Genomic DNA, 14,591 nt, shown 5'->3' with positions numbered 1-14,591 from the left:
AGAGAGATGACATCTACTTCAAGGCCCCAAGGGGAGCTGCCTGCTTTGACGATCGTTTTCTACATTATTTACAAAAAAAAAAAAAAAAAATAGAAATGATTATGAATTAAACAAATCAAATTTTCAATTAAGTCTCTTGGTCAACTTGCAAATTAAAAGATTTATTCAAGGGAAAAAAAATCCTTCTTTTTTTATTTTTCTGTTTGTTAATGTAGAAGCTTAAGTCCAATCATGACACGGTATGACTGTAATGCACTGGCAATTCAAGGAAGAGTGTGTGGGATGTCGAAAAAGTTAGGAATATAATAAAATAAAGTTGGTCCCCACCCCCCTTTACAGGGAATGGCTACTCCATCTGGTCTAATTTGTCTTGGGGGTTTTGCCCAGTATAATATCAGTTTTCTGAGAACTGTAAATTATTAGGTGACTCCCTTGCAAAAATAGGAGTAAAGAGGATGGTCACTTCCTGATTGTGGGCTGGGGTACTCAGGAAAACACGGACACGGCACCAGGGCCCACACCCCCACCTGCCAATCTGCCTGCGAGACAGACTCATGCAGGAAACTCGGGGACCGCGGTGGTGAAAAGGACAGGCTCGGAGTGACAGGGAAGCTAATAACATGCAGAACAACACAGAAATACATTTTCAGGCTCAGCATTACCTCGTTGTCAGGTGTTTCTGATTCTAATTAAGTTTAGAAGAAAAATAACAAGGCAACTCCTGCCTGACTCGAAAAGTACAGATTATTAAAAGATGCTCTCAAAGAGTCGGGCGGGTGATAAATGGGTGCATCCAAATGTGGGTATCGCCGTATTTTTCATCTACAGACTGTTCTTTTGTCTTTTGGCCGATGGCTTTACAACAGTGTCATCTCAGCCGGTGCCACGGCTCCTAGGTGAGCTCCTAGGTTTCTAAAAGAGGTGTGCTTGTTCAATGTCTTAGGCAACTTACGTCATCACCTCCAGAAAACGCAAACGTCAAGCCACATATAAACCCTGGGCTCCCTGACGCTGCGGCCGCTCGCCTCCATTCTGCCTGACGTCCAAACACATTGATAAGATTTTTAAAAGGAGACTCTTACCCGGATGATTTCTTCGACACAGCTGTTGCTTTCTCCAGATCGACTCTCCTGAAAGCAAAGGGGAAAACAAACAATTAAGCCTCATAGAATAGTTATGGCCACCAAGAGCAGAGAGCTGGCAAGCTTCCCCATCAGTGAGGAAAAACAGAACTGTGGACCCAGGGACGCTAGCTGGGCCTTGCTGACAGGCGTCTTTCCTCCAGGGCGGGCTTCCATTTTGGCTATGCCGTGCCCCTTCCCCAGCCTGGACGTGACTTGAGAGGCTCAGCCCTGGGCCCTCCAGCCACACTGACTTGAAGTGAGGCGGACTCCTGGGAGCACAGAGCATGACCCACAGGTCTGAGCCCTGTCCACCTTGGGCTCCACCAAAATATGGAATCCCTAGCCTTTGCTGTGTAAGTGGATCCAGTTTACCTACCAAATGTGTGCCAAGGGCCAGAGGGGGACAGTGGCTGTGACAGATTAAGTAGAAATTTACAAGTTCCATAGACCTCAAATCCTAGATTTGGCTCCAAACCAAAAGACCCCCAAAAGACACCTCCTCTGAACCTCAGCACAGCCTGCTGGTGTCATACCCCAGAGCCACCTGTTCTGCTGTCACCACACTGCTCGGGCCCTGGTGATGCCAAGGGGCTCTGAGTTGTGGTGGCTTCAGGTCACAGTCGACCCTGGAGAGCATTTTAACTGGCAGAGACACTGTTTGGCCATTGATGGTTCCATATCTCAGAGCGCAGGACGAGATTTTGTGGGGACGTGAAGTTGGGGAGCGTCTGTGCCCATCTGTGGCCTTGGAGAGGTCATTCTCTCGTAATCAAAGCTGTGGACGCCACTCAGCGTGACCTCCTAGAATGGGCCACTCAGGGATCTCTTCTCCAAGTCCCCTGTCCCTTCCTCCTCCCAGTTCTCTCTCTTCCAGGAATGCCACTTGCACCTCCCCTGGTTTTCTAGATAATTCCAGCTCTGCGGTGGTTTCCTCAGAGCAGCTGGCCCTGACCCTGGGGTCCTCTCTCAGCAGCACTCACTTCCTCATGATGGTCCTCCCCCAACCCCAATCCAGTTACTGATTCTCCAACACCGTCCCCACCCTCGGGAATGTACCCTTCACAGATTCAGGGCCTCCACCTGGTCCTGCACCCGTGCTTCACACGGCCTGGAGGAGGAAGTGAGAGTTACCAGATGACTGACGAAAAAGCAAATTAATTTATTCCCTGCAGCTCGGAGGAAAGTGAGGCCTATCAGGATCAGCTCTAGGAGTTTCAAAGATGGCGGACCACACCTTCATGCTCCTCCTGCCCCTGTGCATGCCACTCCATGCTTTTTCCTAGAAGATCATTCCCTTTGGAATAGTCTACCCTTCACCCCACGAAGGGGCCAGCACGCGGGAAGGTCCCACACGTCACGGAACCTCCTCCTACCAAGAATCAGCACTTTGTCCAAGTCTCCCAACTGAGGTCCAGAAAACCTACATGACTTGGCTGAGGCCACAGCTTGGAACGACCATGGGATCGTCCTCCAGAAGTGTTTACCAATCCCAAAGACGGGGCTTCAGACACATCCTCTCCCTTAGTATGTCTGAGCTTATCTATCAGAGCGAAGCTGCAGGCAACCACCACAAAGGCTGTGCATTTTGGAATGACCTCTCTGGACATTTGGTGGTGAGAAAAAGTGGTCTCAACCTACCATTGAACCCACCCCCACTTCGCTTACTCCCCCTCCACGTCCCCAGTCGTTCTTGCTGTGCGACATGCTGACGGGGCAAATGCTAAACTCTCAATACACTTTTTATTTTCTACCTTAGAACCATTATGGAAAACTCTGATCTCACATTCTCCTGGTAGAATTACCCCCCAAAAATAACATGCTAAAAAGACTCTTCCAATTAAACTTGGGGTTTGATTCCTTCAAGCTTCCCCCTGAAGGGGACCCTTTCATTTTATTCCATGTGGTTTATAGAGATGACAGGTTGTTTTAGGGACCCTCTCTCCCTATAACCTATGAAGTTCCACCCCCTGCTCTGATAAAGGAATGCACAGAGAAAGGAATACGGGGCAGATGATGCACTGTTAGATCCTTCTGTTGTCACAGGTGACCGTGTCTGTAGGTGTGACATTGGGTCACCTGGATGGCAGCTCCAGTCATGAGCCTCGATGGCCTGGGTATTCCCTGCTAGGAAGGCCTCTTGCTGCTTCCAGAAAGTCCTGGCCTTAAACCACAGCCTGGAGAGCCTTTGGCAATGGGCACCTTAGGTCTTCTCTGGAACACTGCACTGAGGACTCGAGAAGGTACCACATTGCTTTGGATTTCCAGGGCTCCATTTGTACGGGAGTGGATCCAGGGGACACCGTACTGCAGAGAGCCTGAACCAAAAGGCCCCTTGGAGCTCATCTCAGGCTGACTCAGTGACTTTAGCAGAGGGGGAAGCTGGCTCACATTCGCGCAGGACTTTGTCCAAAGTCATTCTGGCAACAAGGGACAGTCAGGACAGAATCCTCGCACATTTTTTTCAGCACGGGTTCGATGAATTTTCTCCTATGTCATGCTGTCTCCTAAAGCTCAGTTCTGAGGATCGATTCAAGCTGAGGCCATTTTTAGGCTTCAAGTGGGGAAATGAAAAAAATTCACATAGCATTTGGGTAAATGTCCTTCTCTGTCCCATGCTGCCAACTGTCCGATTCTTAGCCACTGTCCCTCAACCACCCACCTCCAATATCGCATGGTAGATCTAAGGGAGGGGAGATGGGAGGGTTAGGGTCCTAACTGCTGTCCCCTCTGAGGCACTCAAAAATAAGAGGCCAGAGTTTGTTTCCTCAGAAACTGGAGAATGGAACCCCACCTCAGCATTTCCAAGTGCACAGAGGGTAGTAGGTGAAGGCTGGGGAAGGGGACCGAAGGGCCCCCTGTTCTCGAGGTCCTTCTCAGACCCAGTTTCAGCTACAGTCGCGGGCTCTGATTATATTTACATTCTGAAAACTCTGCCTGCTCAGGAACAAGATTAAGACCTGCACGCAATCTACATCTCCAAGTTTGTGTTTATATTTTTCCACCATAAAATTATTGCTTCCCTTGGAAAGGTACCCACTGAGAAGAGGACTGCACAATATAAATTTTAATTACTGTTTTTTTTTCTTTTTTGTTTCAGGGTTTGTAGCTATTGTTTCATGCTGAGTCGCTGAGCAGTTGCTTGTATTTACTCCCAACTCTGATGAACCCACCTCATTTTCCTATCATTACGTTTTGAAATCTGTCATAACAGTCTCACCTCATTGAACCTCTAACTAAACTTCAATTAAAAGCTAGCATCCCCGGCTCATTCCCCCTTCCTGCAGCCTGGCCTGTCACGTGCTTTGCCCCTCATCCTACTGTTCAAATACACACAGCACACACTCTGCCAGGGAAATGGAAGGAACGAGGCTGAAGGACAGTGGAGCTCACGAAGCAGCCAGGAACCACCCAACACAGACAGCAGAAGTCCCTAATTACCATGCCAAGCACAGAGCCCTGGCAGAGCAAGGCTTAAGAAGAAAAGGCCCAATCAAACCAGTGAGAAATGGCATTTCACCGCACAGGAGATGAGCTGCACACATTCCAGGTTTGAAAATAGTTTAACTCTTCATCAGACACATTTTGGGTGGAACTTTTCATCTCAAAATAATATGAAGTCTCAACGCGTGCATTTGTCTGCAAGCACTCCAAAGACCCCCGAGCATTTACAAAAAAAAAAAAAAACAAGGCACATACCTAAATGTGCTTTTTTTAAGAACTTTTTTTTTTTTTTTAAATCATACTGTTGTTGATTTACAGAAAATCTGAGATACAAAGCAATCCCAGGTGCCATCAATGCCATGGAAGTAGTGCACGGGGATCTACGTTCCAGTTCAGGGACAGTCCTGATTCCATGGGAAGTCCCACCCCTGTGACTGGGTGCTCAGCCTCATCCTCGAGGACAAGGTCACCTGGGAATGACAAGGCCCACAGCCCGTGTCTCCTACATTCAGCTTGTCCACACCTAACCTGACACTTCCCCCGCCAAGTCTGCACTGTGCCCTCAACCCCCAGCTGCAAGTCCAGCTCCATGTCCGACCAGCCCCCTCATGGTGTCATCCACTCAGCCACCCATGCACAGCTGGCTCTGCCTCTGTGAGCCTACTGTCGCCACCATCATCTGGACGTTTATGCACTCTGAGAACAGAACAAGCAAAATCAACCATCAAAACAGAAAGGATGCATAAAGGCGTATCATAAAATGCCAACAAGATGACAGGAGGCAGAGGACATACTAGCATCAACTCAAGGACAGGTCATAGCAAAAAAAAAAAAAATATCTGCACAATGTGGAATGAAAAAAAATAGGGCATTAATAGAGCATCAGGATAAATATTCTAGGAAAAGGAAAAGAAATAGGATTATTACAGTTACAAATCTTCAATCCACTTCCATTTTTTTGTTAATGGACAAAGGGAAAAAATATATATGGGAGTAGAGAATTGAAGCAAAAAATTAAATAAGGCACAGTTGATATATAATGACCTTAGAATGCTAAGAGAAAGCCACAAGCTCTCAAGTGCACCTGAGACATTTGCTGAAGTGGCAGAGACTGAGGCGATCATGTCACTTGGAGCTCGGTTCAGAAAAAGCCTAAGTGTCCCCAAGGTAGTTGTTTTATGGTCTGGACTCTTTACCCACAAATTTATCCCAACGATGAAGCTATAAATTAAATGCAGTGGAGACATAATAATCTTCCAGATTTTTAAAATAAAAACTACAAAGAACTTTGTTATAGAAAATAATGTTAAAACGCAACAAAATAAAGAGATGCTCTAAAGATTTTCTTAGAGGAAAAATTTTACACACTAAAGTCTTTCATTCTTTTTTTTTCAAAGAAAATTTATGAGCTAATCAATGAATTAACAATTTAAAATTAAAAGAGAAATACAATGGAAGGCTAAAGAACAAAATGCCAAATAGTGGAAAATATATGGAATATTTTTAGACTATAAAGTCAGTAGAATCTACAGAGCCCAATTAGAGTTTCTTAAAGACAATAGCAAAAATAAAACATGTTACCAATAGCATTAGAAAGGTCATGTATAAAGCTATTTGATGAAAAAAAAGTTCAAACAAATGCAATTTAAGTAGATAAAATAACACAGGAAGTTATTAGAATATTGATATCAATGTTAAAGTAGAACAAAATGTTAATAAATAAAAAGTCTTGATGAAATTGGCAGTTTTTGGAAAACGACTGACATCATATAAAGAAAAGAATTATACCTATAAACCTGAGAATGCAAATAAAATGAAATAAAAATTATTTTCACAATAAGCCTCAAGCTAGATTGTTTTAGAATGAAGAATTTCAAATATTTCAGAAGGAACTAGTCTCATCTACTTTCTACCTCAGAGTAGAAAACCGATGCAATTTATTTTATTAAAATAGCATAAAAATATAACAAAAGAGAATAGATCAATATCCCTTATGACAATAAATCCTCAATAGACTATTAACAAATACAATGCAATATTATAAGAATTGGTGGGACTTCTCCCAAGAATGCAAAGAGAGTTTAGTATTTAATATTAGAGCCCTTTTAAAGTATTGCAAAACTAGGGAAAAGAGCAAAATCGATCATCTCAACTTACTGATTTTTGGTCATATACCTAGAAAAATCCAAGACTTCACTGTTCCTCTTATTAAAAAGGGAGGCTAATAAAGCAAGGGTCATAAATGAAGTAAAGTTTAATAGCTCTTCTATGTAACCGTAAGGAATGATCCATTTAAAAGTCCTTGCAGCATTAAGAAAGATACATGAAGATACCCTAACAAGAAATGTTTGAGATGTATGTATAAGAAAAACTCAGGAATTCCACAAAAAGGTACAAAATAATACCCCGAGGGGGCTGGGCTAGACTTTGCAAATATCTTCTAGTACAAGCCTCTTTGTAGTACAGAGAGGAAAAGAGTATAAACTACATTAACTTTAGGAAAAGTCAACAATTCAGTGGCATTTAGTGCATTTACCATGTTGTAAATAAGGATCATGTCTTCTAGTGGCGAAATATTTCCTTCCTTCCAAATTAAAACACCTTACATCCATTAAACAGTTTTTTCTCATTCCTCTGCTTCCGATATGATTTTACTATATTAAAAATTGCAGATTAAACATTTCTAATCCAAAAATCTGAAATCTGAAATACTCCAAAAATCTCAAACTTTTGATTATCAATATAAACCCACTAGTGGAAAATTCCATTTCAAGTGACCTTATGTGACAGGTCATAATGCACAAGTTCCAAAATGCACAGTTACTTACAATAGTGTATAAAATCATCTCCAGGCTATCTGTAAAAGGTGTGTATAAAAATAAATGAATTTCATGTTTAGACTCGACACAGCTCATCATGTGTAGGCAAATATTCCAAAGTCCGGAAAAAAAAAATCTACATTAGAAAACACTTCTAGTCCCAACCATTTTGGATAGGGATACTTGACCTGTAATAATTGATTTTCCATCAGATTCTTAGCCTGAGGAGGGCAAGGTCTTTCAATGATGATTTTATTTTTATAATGAATATTAGTGATCTCAATCAGAGCTTGTAGTTAAAAGTGCATCTGCCTTTCAGGAAGTTAAGTGGTCTATCAGGGGGCTAACCTTGTCAAAAGCCTATTGATGGCATAAAGAGATCAGAACCAGAGGCAGTGACTTTACATCCTGATCTCTAATTGATATCGAGTGCTCTTCCAGGGGGTCATGTCTTAATCAGCGGCGGGGGCTGGGTGTTGGGGTCATCTTCCACACTGCCCTGTCAACGCTGGGTATGGAAACCACAAAGCAGTCATGAGGAACATGTGCTTCCCCCTTGTAATTGACATTGACAAGAACACTTGTAGACCTCTGTGTTCTTTCATCTGCCGTCATTCCTTCTAGCCAGAGGAGGACCAGCAAGCTCCCACAGGGGCCACAACAGTGAGCCATTCAACCCTCAGGATGGGCAGACTGCAGTGAGACTTCGGAAAAGCACCATTTCCTTTTTAAAAATCTCTGAACATCTCCCTGCCCCTATTTATCTGCCCCCTAATCTAATAACAAACAATATGCTGTCTGTCAGTAGCAGGAAGCTTGCTGTAAGGCCATTCCTACAAAATCTATCCCTATTCATTCTTTCTTTCTTTCTATTTATCTATTATCTATCTATCTATCTATCTATCTATCTATCTATCTATCTATCTATCTATCTATCTATCTTTATGTTTCTCCCTAAAAGGTAGAAATGTAGAGAAATCACATTTTATGATGATTTACAGTCAGAAACAATTTTTTTCTTTCATAGTCATGAAATACAAACCATAGCAGCTTGCAAGTTGTGGGGAGAGTAATCCAATGTGGGCAAAAAGATTAACCGATTAGATACTTAGGCTTGCTCTATTTGCACCCTCCAGTAAGGCAGATAATCAATTCTCTTTTAGTTATGAATGCAGATGGCTACTGGAAATGGCAATAGTGGTGCTGTATATTTTACAATACAAGGTGAAGGAGTTCCTCATCCAAAATACTTGAGATCACAAGCCTTTTAATTTTGAACTTGGGAATATTTGCACATACATGATGAGATATCTCAGGGACCTACACCTAAACAACATTCTTTTATGTTTCATAGACACCTTATACACCTCGTCTGAAGGCAACTTAGTGCAATATTTTAAATAATTTTGTGTATTTTTAATTGCAAACTCTCATATGCGGTAAGGTGTGGAATTTTCTACTTGGGGCACCACGTCAGTGCTCAAAATGTTTGAAATTTGGAAGTTTTTCAGATTTTGGACTAGGGGTACTCAACCTGTATTCTCTTTGGCATATTCTTTTAAGTTTATTTGAGTGTTTAGCTAACACACACAAAGAGCAGACTCACAAATAACCCTTTACACATCATGTTCTTCATGGGTCTCTCCCTCCATGATTGTCAGACCTCCGCAGGGGGGTCTCGGGCCTGTTTGACTCCCAGAACAGAGCTCTTCTGTGCACCCCATATCCACTATTCTCGTGAATGCTCTCTGAGGAGACATGCTACCAAGACATGCAGCAGGGGTGGAGGGGAGCAAGCCTGTCTGAGAGGCAGGGGGAACCCATCCTTGACAAACAAGACTGAAAAAATGGGATATTTTTATTGTCTGGTGAGAAATTTTCAGTACTCAATGCCTTACATTTAAAAATCTATCTATAATGCCGTTATTGACAGATTTGCAAATGTGGAGACTTTGATGGCATTTTCCTTCTGGATGCTGCTGGTGTAGTTTTGCTATTACTTTTGGGAAATATTTGCAGGGCATTAGGAGCAGAGGCAAAGAATGTTACCTTTTCCCTTCCCCTCCCTTGCAACATACAGTTCCTGGGAAAACAGTAGGTGAATTCCAGTGTAAAGCAGGCCAAATCTGATTGCTTCAGGAACTTGGGGTACCTGGAGGTGACCTTGGATGTTAATCATGTATTTGCCCTGTCCTCTATCAGGGATGGTCTAACAACACCCCTGGAAGTGATCGATAAGTTTTCAAGAAAAAATATCATCAGGCAAAGCCAAACCTCACTGGGCATCTCAGGAAGGAAAGATATACTTCTCCAGACCCCTGTATTCTTTCTATAAGATAGAAGATTGCATTCTGTCACTATTTCAATGCCACTTGGTGGGATCCCTGGAGAAGACAACCTATTTGAATCTTCATCCCTCACTGGTATCATCAACCCCATGAAACTTCATCCAAAAAAGAGAAGAAAAAATAAGTTATCTTTATTTTTATTTTATGTTTTTGGAATTGGGGATCAAACCCAGGGGTGCTTAACCACTAAGCCACATCCCCCGCTCTTTTTAATATTTTATTTAGAAACAGGGTCTTGCTAAGTTGCTTAGTGCCTTGCTAAGTTGCTGAGGCTGGGTTTGAACTCACAGTCCTCCTGTTTCAGCCAACCGAGCTGCTGGGATTACAGGGCCATGCCTGGCCAAAAAAAAAAGTTTTGCAAAATGGAGAGATTGATAAGAAACAGACATCACATTTCAAATATGCTGAGACTATGATGGCTAGATTCTAAGAGCTCAGGATGCCAATGTTCCCTCTTCGATATCTCCCACATCATGCAGGTGACTACTGGGAAAGTTAGAGAGAAAACCATTTGCTTATGTCACTCTGTGGTTCCATGATCTTTGGCTTCTTTGTCTTCTTCCAAGAGAATATAATTGTATGTAATTGATCACAAGACACATTTGTGCATCAAGAATTTTCCCTTCCAAAGGAGAAAATGTCAACTTTGTTCACCAAAACCAAAAAGGCTTACATTCTCATTAACACACCCCCAAGATGAGGCTAGAAAAAATTCCACTGAAAATGATCATTTTACGGTAAATACTAGCAAGAGCAGTCAGTAAGTGTAAATGAAAATTGTCGAGGTTATTTTCTACCTAACACCATGCTTAAATTCTTACAGAAAGAGAAAAGGCACCATTTAGTTATCTACCAGCCCTCCTCTCCATCACGGTAAGTATCCAGGAATGATGTGCACTTGTTTGATTCTGGGTTTGTTGTCCAGCTCTGGAGAAGTAAATGATTCTTAGAAATGATTTCTTTAAGGCTAAAAATAAAGGGCATCTAGAAACAGCAGCTGGCAAGGAATGAATGACAGACTGTTAATGTCAATCACAACCAAAGAGCAGGCTTGACAAATCTGCAAGGTGGTCTTAAGACTAAGAATAAGGGCAGGCCGGCCACCGCTTGGGTAGAGGGTGTGGTAGGAAAGAGCACAGGTCAACAGACGACAGAAGAAAGCAGGCTTCCATTTGTATCTTGCCTCTGCCTTCACATCAAGAGCCACCTTCAGAGTTAGGAGAGAACAAATTAGGAGAGAGTTGGTGTCTTGGGTGGAAATACTAAGGGAGTGCTTTTAGCCACTTGACATGGTGCACACATGTGCACACACACACACACACACACACACACACACACACACGAGTAACCGTGTTGAAGGAGGCTGCTGATATGGCAGCAGAATAAACATCTTAGGGAGCCATTGCCACAGGCAAATGCTCCAGCCGAAGGAAGATTCCCAAACTTCAGGCCCCTAAACTTGCTGCTGGGTCCCCACAATCACACCTGAGGATGTCTGGGGCAGCAGGCAGCAGCTTGGGCTTTTGCAAACTGAATTCTTCCATCTGTCACAGGTGCCCCCTTGGGGAGTTTACCTAACTTCTCCAGGCCTCGCCTTTCTCATTCTTTTTTTGGGGGGGGTGGTGGTGCTGGGGATTGAACTCAGGGGCACTCAGCCACTAAGCCACACCCCCAGCCCTATTTTGTATTTTATTTAGAGACAGGGTCTCACTGAGTTGCTTAGTGCCTGGCTTTTGCTGAGGCTGGCTTTGAACTCGCCGTTCTCCTGCTTCAGCCGCCCCAGCCACTGGGATTACAGGTGTGTGCCAGTGCACCCAGCTCACCATTCTCATTCTGAAGGCAGCATAATAATGGTACCTACTAAAAGCAGGATTGAATGAGGGAATGCACGAAGCATTGACCAGCAACTTCTACTTGACAACAGAGCAGTAAATAGAAAGAATTTTCCTATTTTGGAATCATACACATAGAATTTTAGAATCACAATTTTTTTTTTTTTTAGTGATTTAATACTTAGAAAAGAAGGAGCAATAATTAGTGGCTGAAAGCAACAGGAGTTCACAAAGATCAGACAATGTTATCTCTACAGATTTCCTTTGGTCTTAAGTATCATGTGTCTGGATTCCTGCAAGGCACTGTTAAGGTCTTTGAGATTTCTCAGAGGGTAGACAGAAGTGTATGAATTTAGATGAACTAGTGGCTAACTGACAAGCTACACCTGTGGACTATTGTTCAACAAATATCTATCGTATGCTTAGGATGTGTCTGGTATGTTCTAGATGCCAGAGATTCGTGAGTGCATAAAATAAAACTTCAGGCCCTCATGGAGTTTAGATTTTAATAAGAGGAGATGGGGAAAATAATAAACAAATACCTGATGAAATGTTGTAGGAAAAACTTACCAGTGGGTGGGGCAGCGTGGACAGGGCCTCCTGTGCGTCCACCACACATTTGATGAGCAGGCTGCCTCTGATCACCAAGACGTAGTTTAGGAGCCCCCTCCCCATTCTGCTCCCCACCTACAAACATGTAGCATGGCAGATCCCCGCCCCCGCTGTGAGAACCTCGCTGTTCCTCCTGTCTGCCATGCTGCTGGGCTGGGAGAGTCTGGTGCGCATGGCAAAACTGGTGCTGGGTCCAGCAGGTGAGAGAGGACAGAAGGAGTGATGCTTGTCCCAGGAAGGAGAGGAGTGAGGGAGCCGGCCACATGGGAACCTCATGCTCGCTGCTATGGAAGAGGGCCCAGACTTACATTGGGTCAGTGCAGACATGGGAGCTGGGACCAATGTGGGACTGTGCAGGGGTCATTTTAGCTTCCTGAGAGTTCATTTTCACATTTAGAAGCATCCATTTAAAGAAGGGGTCTGAATGATTATAGGTTCAGCTGGAAGTGGAATAAATGGATGCTAGTTATTAACTCATACCTCTCAAGTGTCCGATTTGTTCCAGTTTGAAGACTATAATTCAAAATTCTGGTCATTTCCAATAATTTTCCATGAAGACAATGATTCAAGGCACACTTCTATGTCTTCAGGGTTAGTGCAATACGGTATGTCGGCCACAAGGTGCTTGTGAAGAAAGCCCTACAGAGAATACTGAGAACAGCGTCCTACCAGTACCGACTGAGAGTGTGAAGCACTTTGCATGCTTGGTCTCTTCTGTAAGAAGCCATATCCCTTTTTTCCCCTCTGCCAAGAGATCCCTTGCTAGGACACTGACACCACATTCTTTGGACCCTCCAGCAACTATGTGATCCAAATAAATCTCTTTACTTTATAAAGTACCAGGTGTCAGGTATTTTGCTACAACAACCCAAAATGGGCTGAAACACAGACAAAGACTGTGTTGCCTTAGAAAGCACATCATAAATAATTCTTCATACAAGACAGCCAAGATTTTTCCAAAGTGAGGTCGCCAGGACTGGGAGTCCATGACACACCCTAGCTTTGCTGGATTTGACTAATCCTGCTGCAGTGGTCATGATTAAACTCCAGCTACCCTCTTCCATTTTCTTTTCCTGGTTCCTCAAATCTTACCTGAATACATGTTTTATTTTAAAAATGTTGTGTATTGTGAAGGTCAGCAGAAGAAAAATTTTCACACCAAAAAAAATCTCATTTCTACCTCTGTGCTGGGGTTTGCCTTTTATAGCGCTTTATCTCCTACTCTGAGCACTGCGGGACGCTTCTCATGGGCTCACCAGTGGCAAAACCAAGGCTCACAGGAGGGAAACTTCAATGCAGAGTACAAAGACCCTCACTTCCTAGCTCCTTTTGCAATTCTGGCTTTAGAGAAATCAAAGTCTTCATTCAGCCGAGATGGAGTTGCCGCTCCTCTCCTGGGAAACTCTAATGGCTGTGAAGACCTACTCAGTGACACTGAAAATGCTCTCTAGACACGTGGCTGCAGCCATCAAAGGGTGTTCTCGACTCCCACTTCACCACGATCAGAGCAGACACCCGCCCACGCTTCACCATAACAAGAGCCAAGGGTCCCCTCTCCCCCTGGCAGAGAGGAACGCTCAATGTCAATTTCCCCCGCCTCTGTGCAGGCCTAAGACCAAGCTGCACTTAACACAGCCTCAAGTCATGAAGACATGGAACCCATGCCACAGGCTGGGGATGACGACCGTTGGGGGCAAACCCAGATGAAGATGAAACAGAGGCCCGGCCTGGCCTGCCACACCCACCACCCTCCTGCCACGCCTGCACCTCGGCGAGTCCTCATTCTTCATTTTAAAAAAATCAAAGACTCTTAATAAGGATATTGGTGGACCTATTTTTCATGATCACAGGCCTTTCAAAGGACAGGCCTGGAGTCAGTTCTGATCAATACGGCCTCCCCTGCTTCCTGCCTCCAATCTGTTCAGCAAGAAAAGGCCTTTATGTTGGCACCAATCCCATTGTGCCCACAAAAAGGAAAAAAAAATCCAAGAGAGCGTCTATTTAATATCCACACAGCCAGTCTTTAGAAAAATAACCCAACACACACACACACACACACACACACACACACCAAACAAACAATCCCCCCGCCCAAAAAAAAACACAAAACCAAGGAGGCGAAGGAGATCCATAGAATAGCGCTGGAAAAGCCCTTTCTGAAAACACACACCGAGTAAAATAAAAGTCAAAAGATTAGAGAGAGTGATCATGTCCAGGGAACTCATATTTGGCTCGTGAACAAATTCATGTTTCTAGAAAGTGGCTGATTCACTTTAATTGAAGGTGCTGGTTCATTCACTCTCAGATGACTGCTGGGACCAGCCTGGGCCAGGACTGGAGTTGAGTGATGAGCAGGACAGACAGCCCACCTCTCAGGAGCCAGGCAACAAATCCTCCATACAATTCTAGATTGGC

The 14,591-nt window shown here is 43.7% G+C and overlaps 1 protein-coding gene across 1 annotated transcript in view; it reads right to left on the bottom strand.

The window, feature by feature from the left end:
- Aff3 (ALF transcription elongation factor 3) overlaps positions 1-14,591 on the bottom strand; it is a 407,982-nt gene that overhangs the window by 247,377 nt on the left and 146,014 nt on the right. The window contains exon 6 of the mRNA XM_077792041.1: positions 1,083-1,130. Within this exon, the coding sequence (XP_077648167.1) occupies positions 1,083-1,130 (48 nt within the window). The remainder of the gene's footprint in view (positions 1-1,082; positions 1,131-14,591) is intronic.

This window comes from Urocitellus parryii, chromosome 12 (assembly GCF_045843805.1).
Source record: "Urocitellus parryii isolate mUroPar1 chromosome 12, mUroPar1.hap1, whole genome shotgun sequence".
Lineage (NCBI taxonomy): Eukaryota > Metazoa > Chordata > Mammalia > Rodentia > Sciuridae > Urocitellus > Urocitellus parryii.
Note: the sequence above shows the minus strand (reverse complement) of the source record. Positions and strands in the feature narration are given on the sequence as shown.